The sequence below is a fragment of the Sarcophilus harrisii genome, chromosome 1 (genome assembly GCF_902635505.1).
Source record: "Sarcophilus harrisii chromosome 1, mSarHar1.11, whole genome shotgun sequence".
In the NCBI taxonomy this organism is placed as follows: Eukaryota; Metazoa; Chordata; class Mammalia; order Dasyuromorphia; family Dasyuridae; genus Sarcophilus; species Sarcophilus harrisii.
Window position 1 is genome coordinate 58321413 of NC_045426.1, and position 16663 is coordinate 58338075.

At 38.6% G+C, this 16663-nt stretch overlaps 1 protein-coding gene across 7 annotated transcripts in view; it reads right to left on the reverse strand.

Annotated features, from left to right (window-relative positions):
* MGLL (monoglyceride lipase) overlaps positions 1-16663 on the reverse strand; it is a 177255-nt gene that overhangs the window by 87093 nt on the left and 73499 nt on the right. For all 7 annotated transcript variants that reach the window (XM_031956264.1, XM_031956252.1, XM_031956279.1 and 4 more), the window contains exon 3: positions 12234-12340. In XM_031956264.1, the coding sequence (XP_031812124.1) occupies positions 12234-12340 (107 nt within the window). The remainder of the gene's footprint in view (positions 1-12233; positions 12341-16663) is intronic.

The window sequence follows — 16663 nt, forward strand, 5'->3', positions numbered from 1 at the left end:
CTCCTTTTCTTTCTTTTTTTCTTTTTTCTTTCTTCCCTCCCTCCCTCTTTTCTTCCTTCCCTCTCTCCTTTCTTCCCTCCCTCCTTCCCTCCCTCCTTTCCTCTTTCCTTCCTTCCTTCCTTCCTTCCTTCCTTCCTTCCTTCCTTCCTTCCTTCCTTCCTTCCTTCCTTCCTTCCTTCCTTCCTTCCTCTTCCTTCCTTCCTTCCTTCCATCTTTTCTTTCTTCTTACAGATAAGGATATTAGGATTCTACAAGGTAAGGCACATTGCCTCACCACCCAGTGAGTTTCAGAGGTAGGATCTCAGCTCAGTTCTTCCTGACACCAACTCCGGCACTCTGCTTTCCCCAACATGCTGCCTCTCTGGTGCCCATGTATTCCCAGCTCTCTACTAAGTACTGGGAAGAAATGCTATCCTCGGCATTAGCCAATTCCCTCCTTTCACACTCTTCCCAAGATGTAAGCAATTTCGGATTCTTCTCTACAAGTGGCTCATTTAAATATTTCAGAATGAGGACAAATTGATTCTTCCAGAGATATGAAATGACCCAGATTTCCTTCCTACCAAAGAGCCTGAAGTACTTGGGTACTATGGACCATCTGAATCATTGTGCGCTCCTCATCTGGGGCTGTGTCTTTCTGATAACTAACCAGGTGACAAATTGCCGAGCATCCTCATTATGGGAACAAAGCGAACATGGGGCTGACTTTACATTCGCCTTCATTTTGCTTTCAAAACTTATATCATTAATTCCTGGCTCAGTATTCATCTTGCAAACTTGACTACGGTTCTCAAAAGAGCTACAAGTTTTTTGTCACTTCAACGAAGCCAAGTAAATAATGTGCCTGATTCATAAATGAATAACACAATGTTCATACTGTAACTTCTAAAGCAATCAAGTGCTTTTATGAAATCCACGGTGAGTGAAAGTAGGCAAGCACTTCAGAGATCAGGCTAAGCAATATCCCAGAATACCAAGAAGAACTGCTTCTGGAAAATTTTTTTTTTTTGGGGGGGGGTAACCTGAGGATCTGTATAGCCGCTGGGACTGCAGATACCTGGATGGATGGATAGATAGGTAAGTAGGGAGATAGATAAATGCATGTATGTATATATGGACAGATGAAGGAATAGATAAGAGAGAAAAAAAGGGGGATAGATGAATAGAGATAGATTAGAGAGGAAGACATTGGTAGAATGAGTGAATGAGTGAGCATTTATTAAATAATTACCATAAATTAGGTTCTGTGCTAATCCTGGGGATATGTCTACACAAAGAAGCAAGACAATCATTTTCCACAAGGAGCTTACATTTTAATGTGGGAAGACAGTACATAATGGAAAGTGGAGGGGTGGGGGAGGGGAAGAAGTAGAAGGAGACCTGAGGGAGAAATGTGACAAGCCAAATTTTAATGAGAAGCAGGATTGAGGTCCTTTCTAAAAAGATGGTCCCAGAGAAAAAGTCATGAATAAGAGAAAGAATACCCCAGGGAAGAGGATTCTTGGGGTTAGTCAGTAAACAAACATTTATTAAGCATCTACTAAGTGCCAGGCACTGTGCTAAGCACTAAGCTTACAAAGAAAATAAAATAACAACCAAAAACAAATCAACCAATCCCCTTTTCTATGAATTCACAGACTAAGGGGGGAAGACAACAGAAAAACAACCATATACAAGCAAGGTACAGCCAGAACAAATTAGGAGTGGTCTCAGAGATTCAGAGGAACAACAACCACCACCACAACAAAACAACAACCAAATATCATAGTGTCCTATTCTAATGCTCTCTTGCAGGATATTGTCCTTTTGAGGTGCCAGGAGATTTCAAAAATAAAATCAGTTCGGGATAAATCTGTACACAGGCTAAACCCCACAAGGTGCATCTAATGTTGCCCCTGAAATCTGAACAATATATATCTATAATACCTCAAAAAAAAATTTAAATAGCTAACCTTGGTTTATATATGGGAAATGAAAAGCCTACTTTCTATTCATGCGTTCCCTTTCAGGAACTTAGATATAAAAGTGATCTCAGAAGTCATGTAGTCCATCCCTTTTATTTTATATGAGTAAACTGAGGCACAGAGAAGTCATGATTCACCTAGCATCATTTGTTAATGTAATGCCAAAGAAAATGAGGCAAGATAGAGATTGGTTTTTTAATCTTTTAATGTGGAGAGTTTTAGGCTAGCCAACTGCATGGGACTCATATCCAAAATCATTCCAGCCCCTAGAATATGAGGCAGGGAACTTATATAGAGTTTTAGCTAATTAGGGTTTAACAAAGGCAGATAAGAGGGGCAAGGATGCTGGGAGGATGGACAAGCCATAATTCCAAGAAAAAATCATAACTTAATTCTGACAGGATAGGTGTCAAGATAAGATGGTTGTGGACAGGAGACTGCAAGGGGAGGGGCAATACTTAAAAAGAGGGGGAATTATCCCAGCAAGGATTAAGATAATACACCTGGAGTTTATGACACAATGGCATGTAATCAGAGCTTCAAGGTTTTTCCCGACTCAATTCTCCCAGTCCTAACAGCAAGGAAGAGGGGAGGGGGACCATAATAATTTTATTCAGGGCATAACAATTCAGGCCATAACAGTAATAAATAGCAGAACTGGCACTCAGGCCTATGTCCTCTGCCTCCAGATAGGGGATCTTTATCCAAAATTTATCCAAATACTGGTTTCAAAATACTGGATGCAAAAATGTAATGCCATCTTGCTCATATTTTATTCATTGAATACCAAAACACTAGAAAACGCCCTGTTCCAGCTCCTCTAACAGTAGCTCCTTATTTTTAAATGCCCCTACTTCCAGATTTTTTCCCTGTGTTCCCTCAGGTCATGTTGGTGCATGGGGGAAGTTCATGTTACCTAAACTGGCTTCTCAGACACAGCTGTAATAAGCCTTATTTGTCAGTAGGAAAATCTGCAGGCATCACAGCAGAAGAAGTCCAAGTGTATGTTTGGAGCCGGAAGGGGATCACATAGATTCAAAGCTAAAAATCCCTCAGAAACCATCTAGATCAACCCTTTCACTTTACAAAAAAGGAAACAGACTCAGAGGACATGCCCAAGATCCCATAGGTAGAAAACGGCAGCCAGCATTTGAACTCACTCAGGTCTTCAAATTCCAGGTCCATTCTTACCTTAGGAGCTTCCTACCAATAACCTGGAATCCACCAGCAAATCTCAAATCTGTTTGCTGCTGTGCTTCTAGACCATTTCTTGGCTAACCCACCTCTTCTTGGTTCATCAGGATTTCTAAGAGGAAGGGTACAGAAGCAGCAACATCTTTTCCCTCCAGCCCGTCTGTTGAGAGACTTAACTGTCAAGCACCCCAAAGAAGTCCCTAGATTTGCAGGTATTGGGGAAGGAGCCTATTTTTTAAAAGTTTGGAAACTCCTGTTCTAGGGGCTGAATGATATCGAGAGACAAGTACAGATCAGATTCAGATCTCTGCTTCCAGCTTAGTGGCTTTCTGCCTTTCATCGGGCTGAGACTATTCATCCACAAAATGATAGAGAACTTCACCTTGTACTCTGCAAGGGGGATGGGGGTGGGGATGGGGAGGCAGATGTCTTTGAAATCCTCTGAGGGGCCTATATGGCTCAGATAATATAGCAGGCTGTAGTACTTGCTGACAGACCTTGAAATCCAGTTGCATATTAATTAGTGCCCAAGCTGATGATAAAGACATCCTTCACAAAGGTTTGGGTGTTATTTTGTTCAAATACAAAAGGCCTCCCTCCCTAATTTAAAAATCAGTTTTCATTGTGGTCACACTCCCCACACATGAGTGGAGTGGATCGTGCATGTAGGCAGAGAAATGACTGCTCTCTGTTCTCTGCCTCAGGTGCATGGGAGACAAGCCCTGGAGCTCCAGCTGGAAGTTCAAAGCTTTTATGTCAGTAGATGAGTTGTGTCCTTAGGGCACCTTCAGCTTGGCTGGTGTGACAGGAAAGGGGGACCCAGGTAATTCTAGGTAGGAGATGCCCCCAGATAGATGAGAGGTATAATGTCATGACCCCTGCCAAGTGCTAGGCAAATGAACATGCGAGGTCTGCTGAGCTGCTAAGGAATGAAAGAGAGCAGCTGGGAGGAGAGTTAACTGACTATGACATCTTATTTCTAGGGCTTGTGCTAAAGGACCTGTCTGTTTGCCACCTGGGACCCAGGTCTGTTAAATAAGGTTGTTATTGTTCAGTTGTTTTTCAGTCATGTCCGACTCTTCCTGACCCATGTGGGTTTTCTTGGCAAAGATACTAGAGTGGTTTGTCATTTTCTTCTCCACTTCATTTTACAGATGAGGAAACTGAGGCAAACAGAGTTATGTGACTTATCCAGAGTCACACAGCTCGAAAGTGTCTGAGGCCAGATTTGAAATCAGGGCGATATGTCCTCTAAGGCCATACTTCCAATTCATGTATTGATTTAGTAAAATTTGATTTTTATTTTAAAGAAATCGTACAATAGGCTATATCATAAGCTCATTGAGGGGAGAAACTGCTTTTGTTTTTGTTTCTTTAACACCTATTAGAGGCAGCTGCTAGTGCAGTGAAGAGAGTGTTTGTTAAAATCAGTTGTGTGAGTCACTTAACTCTGTTTGCCTCAGTTTCCTCAATTATAAAACAGAAATAGTAATACCACCTACCTTCCATGATTGTTACTAACCCCCCAAAGCTTGTAGAGCTGCTCCTGTAAAAACCCACCTCATTCCCTGAAATTCTCTCAGGTGCATCTGCTCCAAGGCTGTATCTACAACTCCTGCCCCTGCCCCAAAGCTTTTCCTAGCAGAGTCCTGTTTAAGACTTCCTTTCTATCTGAATGGGTTAAATCTTCTCTTCCTCTTCAAACAAGAGCTGCTGTCTTTGCAGATCTCTTTGTAGGGCACTTAGGACCAATGCTACTAGAACATCCTGAAGGCTCTCCTCATACCATCTCTATCAGTGGAGAGAGGGCTGGACTTAGACCCCATAGACATTAACTAGCTGTGTGAGCCTGGGTTACGCCACTTAATTTGTCTTGTTTTTTTTTTTTTTTTAATCTGTAAAATATGGATAATAATAGCACCTATGTGACAGGGTTATTAAGAAGATCAAATGAGATAATATGGATAGCTATATCAATACTAGCTAGCTAATGTTCTCCAAGACTCAGCTCAAATGCCATTCCCTCCAGGAAGCCTCTCCAATATCCTCCTCCCAGCAGGAACTCCTCTCTCCCACATCTGACCTCAAAGCATTTTATTCTCTTATAAGCTAATGAGTTTTTTGGGGTTTTTTTTTTACTATGTTGCTCATATAGTATTTCTTACTTTTATTTCTCTACAAGTTTTTAATCAGCTTTATTAGAATGAACACATTGAATTTTACATCTTCTTATATCTCTCCCTCAGTGCTTGCTGGAGGATATTGTACAAAGATACACTTAATGAAAGTTTAATGGGTGACTTGAATGAGCTACTTTTTGATGATGATGATGAGGTTGGTCTAGGATAATGGAATTAACCTTCACATTAGAATCTTGGAACATCTATCATGAGAACAAATTGGAAGATCTTAAATCTTTCATTCTTCCTCTTTTGTTCTCTCTGTATTTCTCTGTGTGTCTCTATGTCTGTCTCTATCTTTCTCACAAATGCACACAAATGCAAGCGTACACATAAGTGAAAGATTCACCCTCTTACTAATGAAATGTTGGTGGACCAGATGTCCACTTAAAATCCTAAGGATAGAACAAGACTTCTTGGGAAGCAAGAAATAATTATAATCATAATAATATTAACTCTTATTTCTGCAGCACTATAAAATCTCCAAAGAGTTTACTTCACAACAACCAAGTGAGGCAGCCCCATAATGGAGAGAAAAAAACTGAGCCTCATACAGCCTTAAAAATAATGTAATTCCATGTAGCCATGGTCACATAATTAGTGACTATCCAAAATACTATGCTCAATCCTATAAAAAAACAAGTTGATCACTTATTGTATCCCCATGAGATTTCTAACTCAACAATGAAGTCCCTGAATCCTCCAAAGAGGTCAATGATAGAAACAAGGTGTAACATGTGCCAAAATATTCACATCATCATTTTTGGAAGTAATAAAGTAATAAAATGAAATGAAATAAAAAAATAAAATTGAAGTGGAAAAGGCTGACAAACTGTGGCACATAAATGTAATAGAATTCAGTAGAAAATGACATCTACAAGGAATTCGGAGAAGAATGGGAAGAATTGTATGCAGTAATACAAAGTGGAATTAGTAGTGCTACCAAAGGAATAATATACATAATGCCAATTAAAAGGAAGCCCAGTTCTGAGTGATTAAAAGACAAGAATAACAACCACCACAATAACAACAAAAAGATGATCTCAGGGAACCGATAATGAAACCTGTTTTACCCCCTCGGTATAGAGGCAGAATACTGTATAAGTTGTCACTCATGGTGAGTGTATTCATTGTTTTTTGTCCAACTTTTTTCTTCTTATAAGAAAAAGTTTATTTGTAGAAAAGGCATACTTATATAAGCAACTTTATATAAACTTATATAATTTATAGGTGATTTTATATCATTTATATAATGATCTAAAAACAGAAAACCAATAAAATTGAAAAAAAAATTCGTGTGCTGAACTTAAATGTTAGATAGATTTAGCTAGTTTCTGGCTTAGCTAGTTTCCTAACTGGCTGTGTGTTCTTTCTTAGTTTCAGTGCCTCATCTGTAAACTGCCTCCACAATCCCTGTCAGTTCTAAATCTATGATCCTAGAGCTGTCAGGATCTATCGGTTAACTTGTCCAAAATGACACAGGTGGGAACTAGCTGACATGTATTTGAATTCAGATCTCTTGACCTCAAACCAATATGCCCCTGCCATTTAATAGTGTTAGGACACAGACCATTAAAATGTGTTAGCATGGGTTTTACCAGAATTTTAGAAAACAACCCAACCATCCCTTTTGAGTATTTTTTGCCTTGCAGAAAATAGTCATAAGCTTCTATTTCATTTTATCTTCACGATAGCCCTATGAATTGAAATCACCACTTTCAGTGAAAACAGTCACGGTGTTTTATTTACATTGTGATGAGCAGGGGCCGAGAAGTGTCAGTCCCTGTGAAGGAGACACCTAGTACAAAGCATATGAGCTGGTTTTACTCAGCTAGGGATAAAGTTGACCTCTGAACTGTTCTGTTATCTAATCTAATCTATAAAAATAGCTTAAATGTAAAGTCCCTCCAAGCCTGGGAACCTGTGTAGTAAATTCTAACATCTATAGCACAACCTGATGGGTTAACAAGCAACTCAATCAAAGATGTGGGTGTTTTCTGAAATCCTCAGATCCCAGGATGTCAGAATCACAGAGTGGGGCAAGCATCTCAATGGCCATCTAATGATCTTTTTGCCTGACCGAGACAGCTCTTCTACAGCTTACCTGACAAGTGGTCATCCAGCTTTTGCTTCAAGAGAGTGAATGGAAGCCTGCCAACCCTGCAGAGGCAACCCATTGCTCCACTTTTGAGCATTTGATCCAGTCATTTTCCAGGCCTGCCTTACAGGCAAAACAAGAAAGCTGGAAAGAACCTGGAAGCTTAGAATGCCAGTGCTGGGAGGAACCTTAAAACACAGAATTTCAGAACTAGGAGAGATCTTGAAACACAGAATGTCAGAGTTGGGGGGAGCACCTTAAGACACAGAGTATCAAAGCTGGGAGAGATCTTAGAGCATAGAATGTCAGAATTGGGAGAGATCTTAGAACATGGAAAGTCAGAATTGGGGAGAACTTTAAAACATAGATTGTCAGAGCAGAAGGAACTTTAAGGATCATCTATCCACTAGTCTATATGCTTCATTTTAGGGATAAGTATAATGAGGCATGTTTATGGGTAGTTGCTCAAAAGTAATAAATGGAACCTGTAGCAGAGCTTTATGATGGAAGTTGGGTCTTCTGGATCTATAGAAAATTTTCCAGAATATGACACCGGATGGAGTGCCTTTAAGATGAGATATTTAATAATTTTTATCTCAGGTTTTGCAAATCTCAGGATTTGCAACTCCAATCATCATAAGTAATACCTGAGATTCTGAAATTCATTTGATTTTATTTTACTTTAAACATAAGCCATAGAGCAGATTGGGGGAAAGACACTAAATAGAACAGTGCTATAGACCTAGGAATTCCTTGATTTAGAGAACACTTATTTGGATTCTTCTTCTGATGCAGACTAACAATTCCTCTCGTACTAAAGACCAGATGACACCACTCGACCCAAAACCTTTTTACAAATCTTATTTTTCTCTTTTTTAAAAAAAATATTTATTGTGTCACAAAATCAAGAAAAACCCAAACAAAATGTGTCAAATTCCAAAAAGGGGAAAGGATCTCTGCCCAACAACTTTGTTTGTCCAACTCTACATGTGACAAATAAAAAGTCTGGCACTGTGGTGATGACAAAACAATGGCTCCCCAAATAACTGAGATTTCTTGGCAAAAAAAGGAGATCAAAGTTCACTGATCTTCAATGGTCACATTTTCTAGCTCAAAAGCATTCAGAAGTCCCACTGAAATGCTCTTCTCCTGCCCACTAGGCAAGCAACAACTATCCCTCTTCTATTTACAACAAAAGGCTACACACAAAATGAGAAAAAATGGTCCAAAACTTCCCTTGTTCATTTCTTGAATTAAATCCCATCCTCATGCTGTTGGCAAGGAGAGTTCCAATGAATCACCGTAAGCAACATGGTAAACCAAGGGCTTGATTAAGCAAAGAAGGGCACTATATTTTAGAAAGCCACACAAAGCAGTGTCTCCTTTTTGGATGTTATTCTGAAACATCAAAAGGCACTGGTTTTTTTCTTCTTTCCTGTAAAGAGCCTGGCACTTGTGATTTCAAAGGTCCACTAATAAGTGTAGCACTTTCATAACAGTTTGTCTGAGACAGCTCAGACCGCTGCCTCATCATATGACAGATGAAGATACTGAGTCCCTAACTTGGGAGATGAAGAGATCAGAGAGCCAAGTTTACTTGATTATTATGAAATTGGCTAAGTCTGCATAGAGCACCTATCATAATATATCAAAGGAAGCTTGACATGAGATTTAATTGAATTTATCCCCTAATCTTATACTCCCAATATTTAATATGTTGTGAAATTGATCTCAGATTCTTGAAGGCTTAGTTATGCCCAGCAGGGGGGAAGTTTTGGCAGAGCCTGAGCTTTCCAGCCAAGATAGAAAAGTTTTGGGGGGAGGCCTGGTAATAAACTGGGTATTCATCATCAGAGGAACAACTAACTCAAAATTAGCAAGATAAGTCACCAAAGGGTAGTCACTGGGGGATGAATATCCTCTGCCTTCTCAAGACCATCTTGAGAAGAATTAGAGAGTTGACTTCTTTGCTACTAGTGGGACTACTCACAGTCATGAAATGACATGATGTTTTTGAGGTATCTGAAATTATAATTGGAGATACCCAGGGTTTTTTTTAATGGCATCAATGAGAGGTAGAATGATACAGATTATGAAACTTGGAGTCAGGAGACAAATTCAAATCTTATCTTAGACAGTATAACTAGATATATTAATAGTGTGATCATGGGCAGGTTATTTAGCTAACTTTTTTTAGCCTCTTTTCCCCCATTTGTAACATGGGGATAATAATAATAGCTAGCATATATAGTGCTTCAAGGCAGAGCTTCTTAAACTTTTTCCATTCATGATCCCTTTTCATCCAAGAAATTTTTACATGATCCCAGGATATATAGATATATAAAACAGGTAGACAAATCAAACATTTACAGATAATAAATCACTATTTATTATATTGATATATTATAATATAATTATTATTATTTATATAAATAAATCATAATTTCACAACCCCCACATTCAGTTATACAATCCCATATAGGGTCATGAACCATGGTTTAAGAAGCTTTGCTTTAAGGTTTGCAAAGTACTTTATATATATATATATGTATATATATAAAATCCCATTTTGATCCTGATAATAACCCTATGAGGTAGATACTACTATTGTCTTCATCTTCAGTCTCAGTGAAAACTAAGGTTGAAGGAATTTCAGTGATTTGTCCCAAGTCACATAATAAGTGTCTGAGTTAAAATTTGAACTTAAGTCTATGTCTACTTCAAGTGAGCACTCCATCACATAGTTGCCTCAAGGATGTGGTGGTGTTGCTACTTTCAGGGCTTCCTCCTGTCCTCCCTTTTAGTTGAGAATATAAGACTGATAATTCCCATAAATCAACTCCATTAGTAGTCTTTCCACAAGGGTTATTCTTTATTATTTTGTCACTGTATCTCCAACATTCACCACAGTGCCTTGCGGCAACATAGTTTGTTCTTGTTCAGTCTTTTTTGGACATGTCCAACTCTTTATCATCTCATGTAGGGTTTTCCTGGTAAAGATACTGCAGTGATTTGCCATTTTCTTTGAGGAAATTAAGGCAAACAAGGTAAAGTGACCAGGGTCACATAGCTGGTAAGTGTCTGAATTTGGATTTGAATACAGGGAAATGAATCTTACAGATTCCAGGCTTGGTGCTCATTCCACTGCACCACTTAGCTGCCCTTTGCACATAGTAGGTACATACATTCATATTGAATGGAACTAAACTGAACAGTGATGGGAAAGCCTTTGTACACATTGATCAGTGTCCATTTTATAAGAGAACAGTTCTTGTATTTACTGTATTTAATGCCAGATAACTACCTCCCCCCACATTATGTTACATTCTAATCCAAACGTAAATATCAATAAGCTATTTTAAAAGTAGTCCTGGTTTATGTATTAAAAACAACATAAATTTAGTCAATATTGTATTCTCCATTATAAGAAAATTTACTGGTATGGAGACTAAAAGATCTCTTTGCAGAAAAAAAACCCCAATTCCTAGTCTTTTGTGTGGAATATCCTCTTCTGACCAAGCTTCTTATTTGCCAAGATCAGCATCTAGCTCTCCTAATGCACCTTTTGTTCTCCTATTTACAGTCATAAAATCCCTTATCTCCAGTCCCCTGAAAGCTCCTTGGCACCTTACCACTTAGTCCTATATTTTAAAATCAAATCAAACACAAGGTTTCTTTCTCTGAAAGCTTTGTTGAAGCTGAATTGACCTTCCACTGTCAGTCTCAGCATATCAGTGGAAGGCAGTCAGTGGGCAAATCTGGGACAGACAATGCATGGAGAACTGACAAGACTTCCCAATTTACTGGGCATGGGAGGTGGGGGTGGAGGTGAGGGACAATGAGCAGAGTCAAGGATGATTCTTAGGCTACGAACCTGATCACGGAACCATTGAAGTATCTATATACTTAGCCATAGTTTCTTTGTGTATATTTGCAATGGATACAAGCTACAAAGAAGCAAAGTTAGGCCTGATGTCGAGACAGTAGCAAAACCCAAACTCCTTAATAATCCACACCAAGATAAAGTAGAACCAGCTGACCTCAGAAGCCATGGGCTCCTCTTCTTGGAGGTCTTCAAGCCCAGACCAGATGACCATCCATCAGATGGGTCAGAATGGAGATTCTTTACTGATATGGATTGGACCAAGACCACTGAGATCTTTTCCAATTCTCAAACTCTATGATTCTGTGTAAGGGCATGAAATAAGAGATCAGTATGCCCCACTTAACTCTGATTAATAGGAATAGAGCTTTCTCCTCTTTGGGGAGTGATGTGGCCTTGGCAGGTATAGTCTTATCAGCACTAGATGTTTCCTGAGTCCCTGGTGTTTTAAACTTAGCTATATCCTTAATCTGCTTTTGAACCTGTCACTATAATAATTTGAAGTTCTAAGAAAGAGAAAGTCAAGGTTTATTGTGCATATGCAAGTATTCTGAAAGCTATAAAAGCATATTACATAAGCAGGGATTACTATTTGGCTTGTGTTAAAGCTAGCAGATGGTCTCATATGGCCCTCTGACTCAAACCTGAGCCCAGCCTTCTGGGTTCACTTGGGAATCTGCGCCATAGTAAGCAGACAGTGAGATTTTCATTTAAACTTTTTTTTTTAGAGGGCAAATTTCACACTAAAATGTCTTCGTGTTTTCCAATGGGAAACAGAAAAGGGAAAAAGTCAAAAAAAGGAAGAGAGAGGAAATGAAATAATGCTAGGAAGGGAAATCTAAAAACTGCTAAACTCCAAGGAGTACAGACTGTGACTCACCCTCCTGTCCCAGAGATTGTTCTGTGATACTTACCATGGTCATGAGCAAACACCAACAAGCCAAGTTCATTCAGCATCTGGGCCAAGTCATCGTAGCGGCCACAGTGTTCACCAGCACCATGACAGATAAACACGAGAGCCCTGAAAATAAGATCAAGAGACACAGTATGAGGATGGAATTGTGGCTGGTTGAAGTAGAGTTCAAATAACATCTAACAATTTGGACAACTGAAAAGATTTAGATGGGAAACAGAGAGGATTGCTGATAGTAGATGATGACTCTAGGACAAGTGGAAAACAGCAAGATGGAAAAATGGAATAGAACATTACTGTGTTATATGTAATAACAAATGAACTATTCAGAGAAACAAGGGAAGGGCTAGAAGAAAAAGCAAATAGTAAAGCAAGCAGAGACCAAAAAAGAAAGAGAATCTTATATAAATTATTACATCAATATAAAAAAAAAGTCATCATAGAAAAGGAACGTTCAATGATGAAGTTTAATGGTCAACATTAGGACCATTCTAGCAAAGTTAAAGATGACACCATTCTTCTCTGCTAATAATCATTAAACTATTTTCAGAGGAAATAGAGCTTTGTAGGGGTGCGAGGTGGCTAGTGTTATAGTTCAAGCAAGAAGTGATCAGGGCCTGAACTAAAGTAGGGGCTCTGTTGAGTAGACAGAAGACAGGTAGGATAGGTATTATGGAGGAAGAATTATTGGGCTGGATTGGAGATAGAAATGAGGAAAAGAGAATGTATGAGGATTACTACAGGACTGTGGATCTGAGTAAATAGGAAGATAGTGATTAGCAAAGTTTGGAGGGGGGGATGAATTTTTTTTTAAATAAACAGAACAAGTTTTGTTTTGGACACATTAAGTTAGAGATTCTGATAAAGGGGGAAGGAAAGGAAAGGAAGGGAATAAGCATTTATGTAGCACCGACATTATATGACAGGCTAAGTACTTTACAAATATTATCTGATTTAATTCTCACAATAACACTGTGAAATAGATGCTGATATTATCCCCATTTTACAGATGAAAAAACTGAAGCAAACAGATATAATAACTTGCTCAGGGTCATACAGCTAGTTAATATTTTCAGATTTGAATTCAGGTCTTTCCTGACTCTGGGCCATATCTTTATTTGCTGCACTACTTAAATGAATGATGAGACATTCAGGTGGAGATGTTCATTGGAGAGACAGTGTTCAGGGGGCAGAGAATAGTCAAAATAAAAAGGAACCATCTTCCATTTCCAAGATTGGTTTTAATTTATTAAGGCCATGAAAAACCAAGATTTTTTAAAGTCCTTTGGGAATCAGATGATGATAAGCATTGGATTTCAATTTAACTGAACAAATATTAAGTATTTACTAGGGACAAGACATTGAAGAGAAAAAGATGAAATATGATACAGTCTCTATCCTCGAGGAGTCTATGGTCCATGAGAGGAAATAAAAAACACTTTAGGAAAACCTAAGGAAGGAAGATCACTTAAGTTTGGTAGGGAAATGGGCAGTGAAGATACAAATTTCACACCTGGGTGAAAGGTTACAGTTTTCTCACAACTAAAATTTGGGGAAATGTGATGAAGCCAATGGTCATTGAACTAGGAAAGAGAAAAGTTAAAACTTCAAGAGCTGCTGCAGAGATGATAGTAGCAATTCAGACACAATGATAAATGATTATGATGACAATTTAAAGTAAAAATAAATTCAATCAATCAGTAAACATTTCTTAAGTGCCTACTGTGTGCTAAGCACCAGGGATATAAAAAGAGGAAAAAGACCTCAAGTGCCTGACTTCAAGGAGCTTACAGTCGAATAGAGAAGCAAGCAGGAAAACTAACAAGTACAAGCAAGCAATATGCAGGATAAATAAGAAGCATTCAAAAGACAAAAGACACTAGAATTAAAGAGGGGTTGGGGAAAGCTCCCTGTAGAATATGGGGCTTTACTTGGAGCTTAAAGGAAGCCAGGAAAGTCAGTGAGTTGAGCAAAGGAATGAAAATATTCCATACATGGGGGACAGCCAGTGGTAATTCCAGGAGCCAAGAGATAGAGTGTCTTATTTATGGAACAGTCAGAAGGCCATTGTCACTGGATCTAAGAGTATATTTCAAAAAGTGCAATGTAAGAGGACTGGAAAAGTGGAAGGGAGGGAGGTTATGAAGGGTTTTGAATGCTAAATAGAGCATTTTGTATCTGATCTTAAAGGTGATAAAGAACCACTGGAATTTATTGAGTGGAGAAGGGAGGAAGGGTGCCATGATCAGACCTATTAGATCAGATCAGGAGGATGGTCTAGAGTGTGAAGGGAGAAAATTAAGGCAAGCAGACCCACTAGCTATTGCAATAATCCAGGTGTGAAGTGGTGAAGGTGTGCACTGAAGTGTGGCAGTATTCCAGAAGAGAAGGGGGATGAATTGAAGAAATGTGGCAAAGGTGAATTTGACAGAGTGGATATTATGAGAAGGGTAAGGAGAAAGGAATTGAGGACTGTGAGAAATGAATATTTCTCTCATATCTAATAATCTAATAATAATATCTAGTTATTGTATTAGGACCAATTTTCTATTTTTCCCCAGAAATCAACAAGTGTGGAAATTTCTCTTAAAGATTTACTCAGACCAAGATCTAATCAGAGAGTAAAAGAAATTTGAATGGGTATATCCCTGCTCATTGTGTTTGTTCAGATGGATGAGAGGCAGGAAGCTGATTCTCCCTATCATCAAGACATCAGGAAACTTATGTCCCTTTCACCAAGAATTGAGTGACCTAAGTCATGTACCCCAAGACCTTTATTTTAATATAGCCCACATGTGTGATTGTGTTAACCTATCCTAGTTGATTGCCATCACTCAGCAAAAGCAATTCTTCAAAGGATAATGTAAATTGTGACCCCACCATTAGGGGTCTTTGGTTTAAAAGAAATGGCCAAATGATCATCTTATTATTAATAATCTGCTTAGTCTTATTAATAAAATGACTAAAATACCCAGAAACTGTCTCTATAAACTTTAAAATGTCACAGGATGACATCTGAGGACTTGGGAGAATGCTGTTGACTTCTACATTAGTAGGAAAGGGGATGGGAGTAGGGAGGGAAGAAAAGGTCTGTTTTAAACATGTTGAGTTTAAGGTGTCTTCTGGACATCTCATTTGGGATGTCTGAAAAGTAGTTAGAGATGCCAGACTGGAGGGCTGCAGAGAGGTTGGGATAGGATGGGTAGAACTAAAAATCGTCAGCATAGAATTGGGAGCTATTGAGATTACTGAGTAGTATAGAACTTCTTCTCTAGAGTAAATAATACACCCATGAAAGATGCATTTGAAGCTTCCTTTTAGTGCCTAGAAAGAAACATAGTAGATACTAATTTATTGATGTAATGCTTTTAGAAAAAAATCATTTATAAGTGCTTATGAAGGGAAAAAAAAGTATATTCCAACGGGTACTGAGAGGTAGAAAGATGTTACCAGTAGTATGACGGACTCCAGTTAAGGAGACCTGGGTTCAGATCTTGATTCAGACTCTTACTAGATATGTGAAGTTTGGCTTCACACTTAACTGTTCTGATCTTCAGCTCCTTCTTTATAAAAGGTCTCAGCTTTCTCTTTTAGTTACAAGATTTCATGATTCTACGATCTGTAGATTCCTCAGTGTGAATGTTCCCTTTAACAATGCAAATCACAAATCATTTGTGTCTGCCTGTCCTGTGGGATATTGTTCATTTCCTCCCTCAATCTTTTTCACAGGGGTTCTACCCAACATACTGGGGTCCTTTTTCATAAGACCTGTTCAGTGGGAAGAGGGATATAGCCATTGCAGTCAACTTGTCAGTTTACAAGGTGAGGTTTCAACAGGATGGAGTTGGGAAGCCTGGCTCTGATAATTGTAGTAGGACTTGGGCAAGTTTTTGGGTCTCAGTTTCCCCATCTGTAAAATGGGGATCCCTATATAACCTCTCTAATCACAGGGGTACTGGAAAGTGCTTTAAGAACCCCAGACTGCTCCAGAAGGATAAGCTATTATTGTTACATAAGTGTTAGTTATTATTATGAGTAGGTCATGATCTCATGGTTGGAAACCATGGCTTTATAACTTTATAAAAAATCCTTGCATTTAAAAACATCCACTTCAGCTCTCTAAAAATACATGACCAAATAAATACCAAGGTCCTTGGAGACAGACTGGAAAACTTAGACACTAATCGGTCATTCTGCTAACTCTGCAATGAGTGGTAAAAAGTTATTAGAATCCTTTGTGCAAACAATACCCAACTCAGCAAAAAGAAAAAAAAACCAGAAAAACCCCAAACCAACAAAAATAAGCAAACAAAAAACTCTACAATGTAGGAGATGCTTGCTTTAGCTATTTTCCCTAGTTCTCCTCTTAACTGACTTGGGGGGGGGGAAATAAAATCACTATCATCCAAACTAATTCCAGTAAAATCAGAT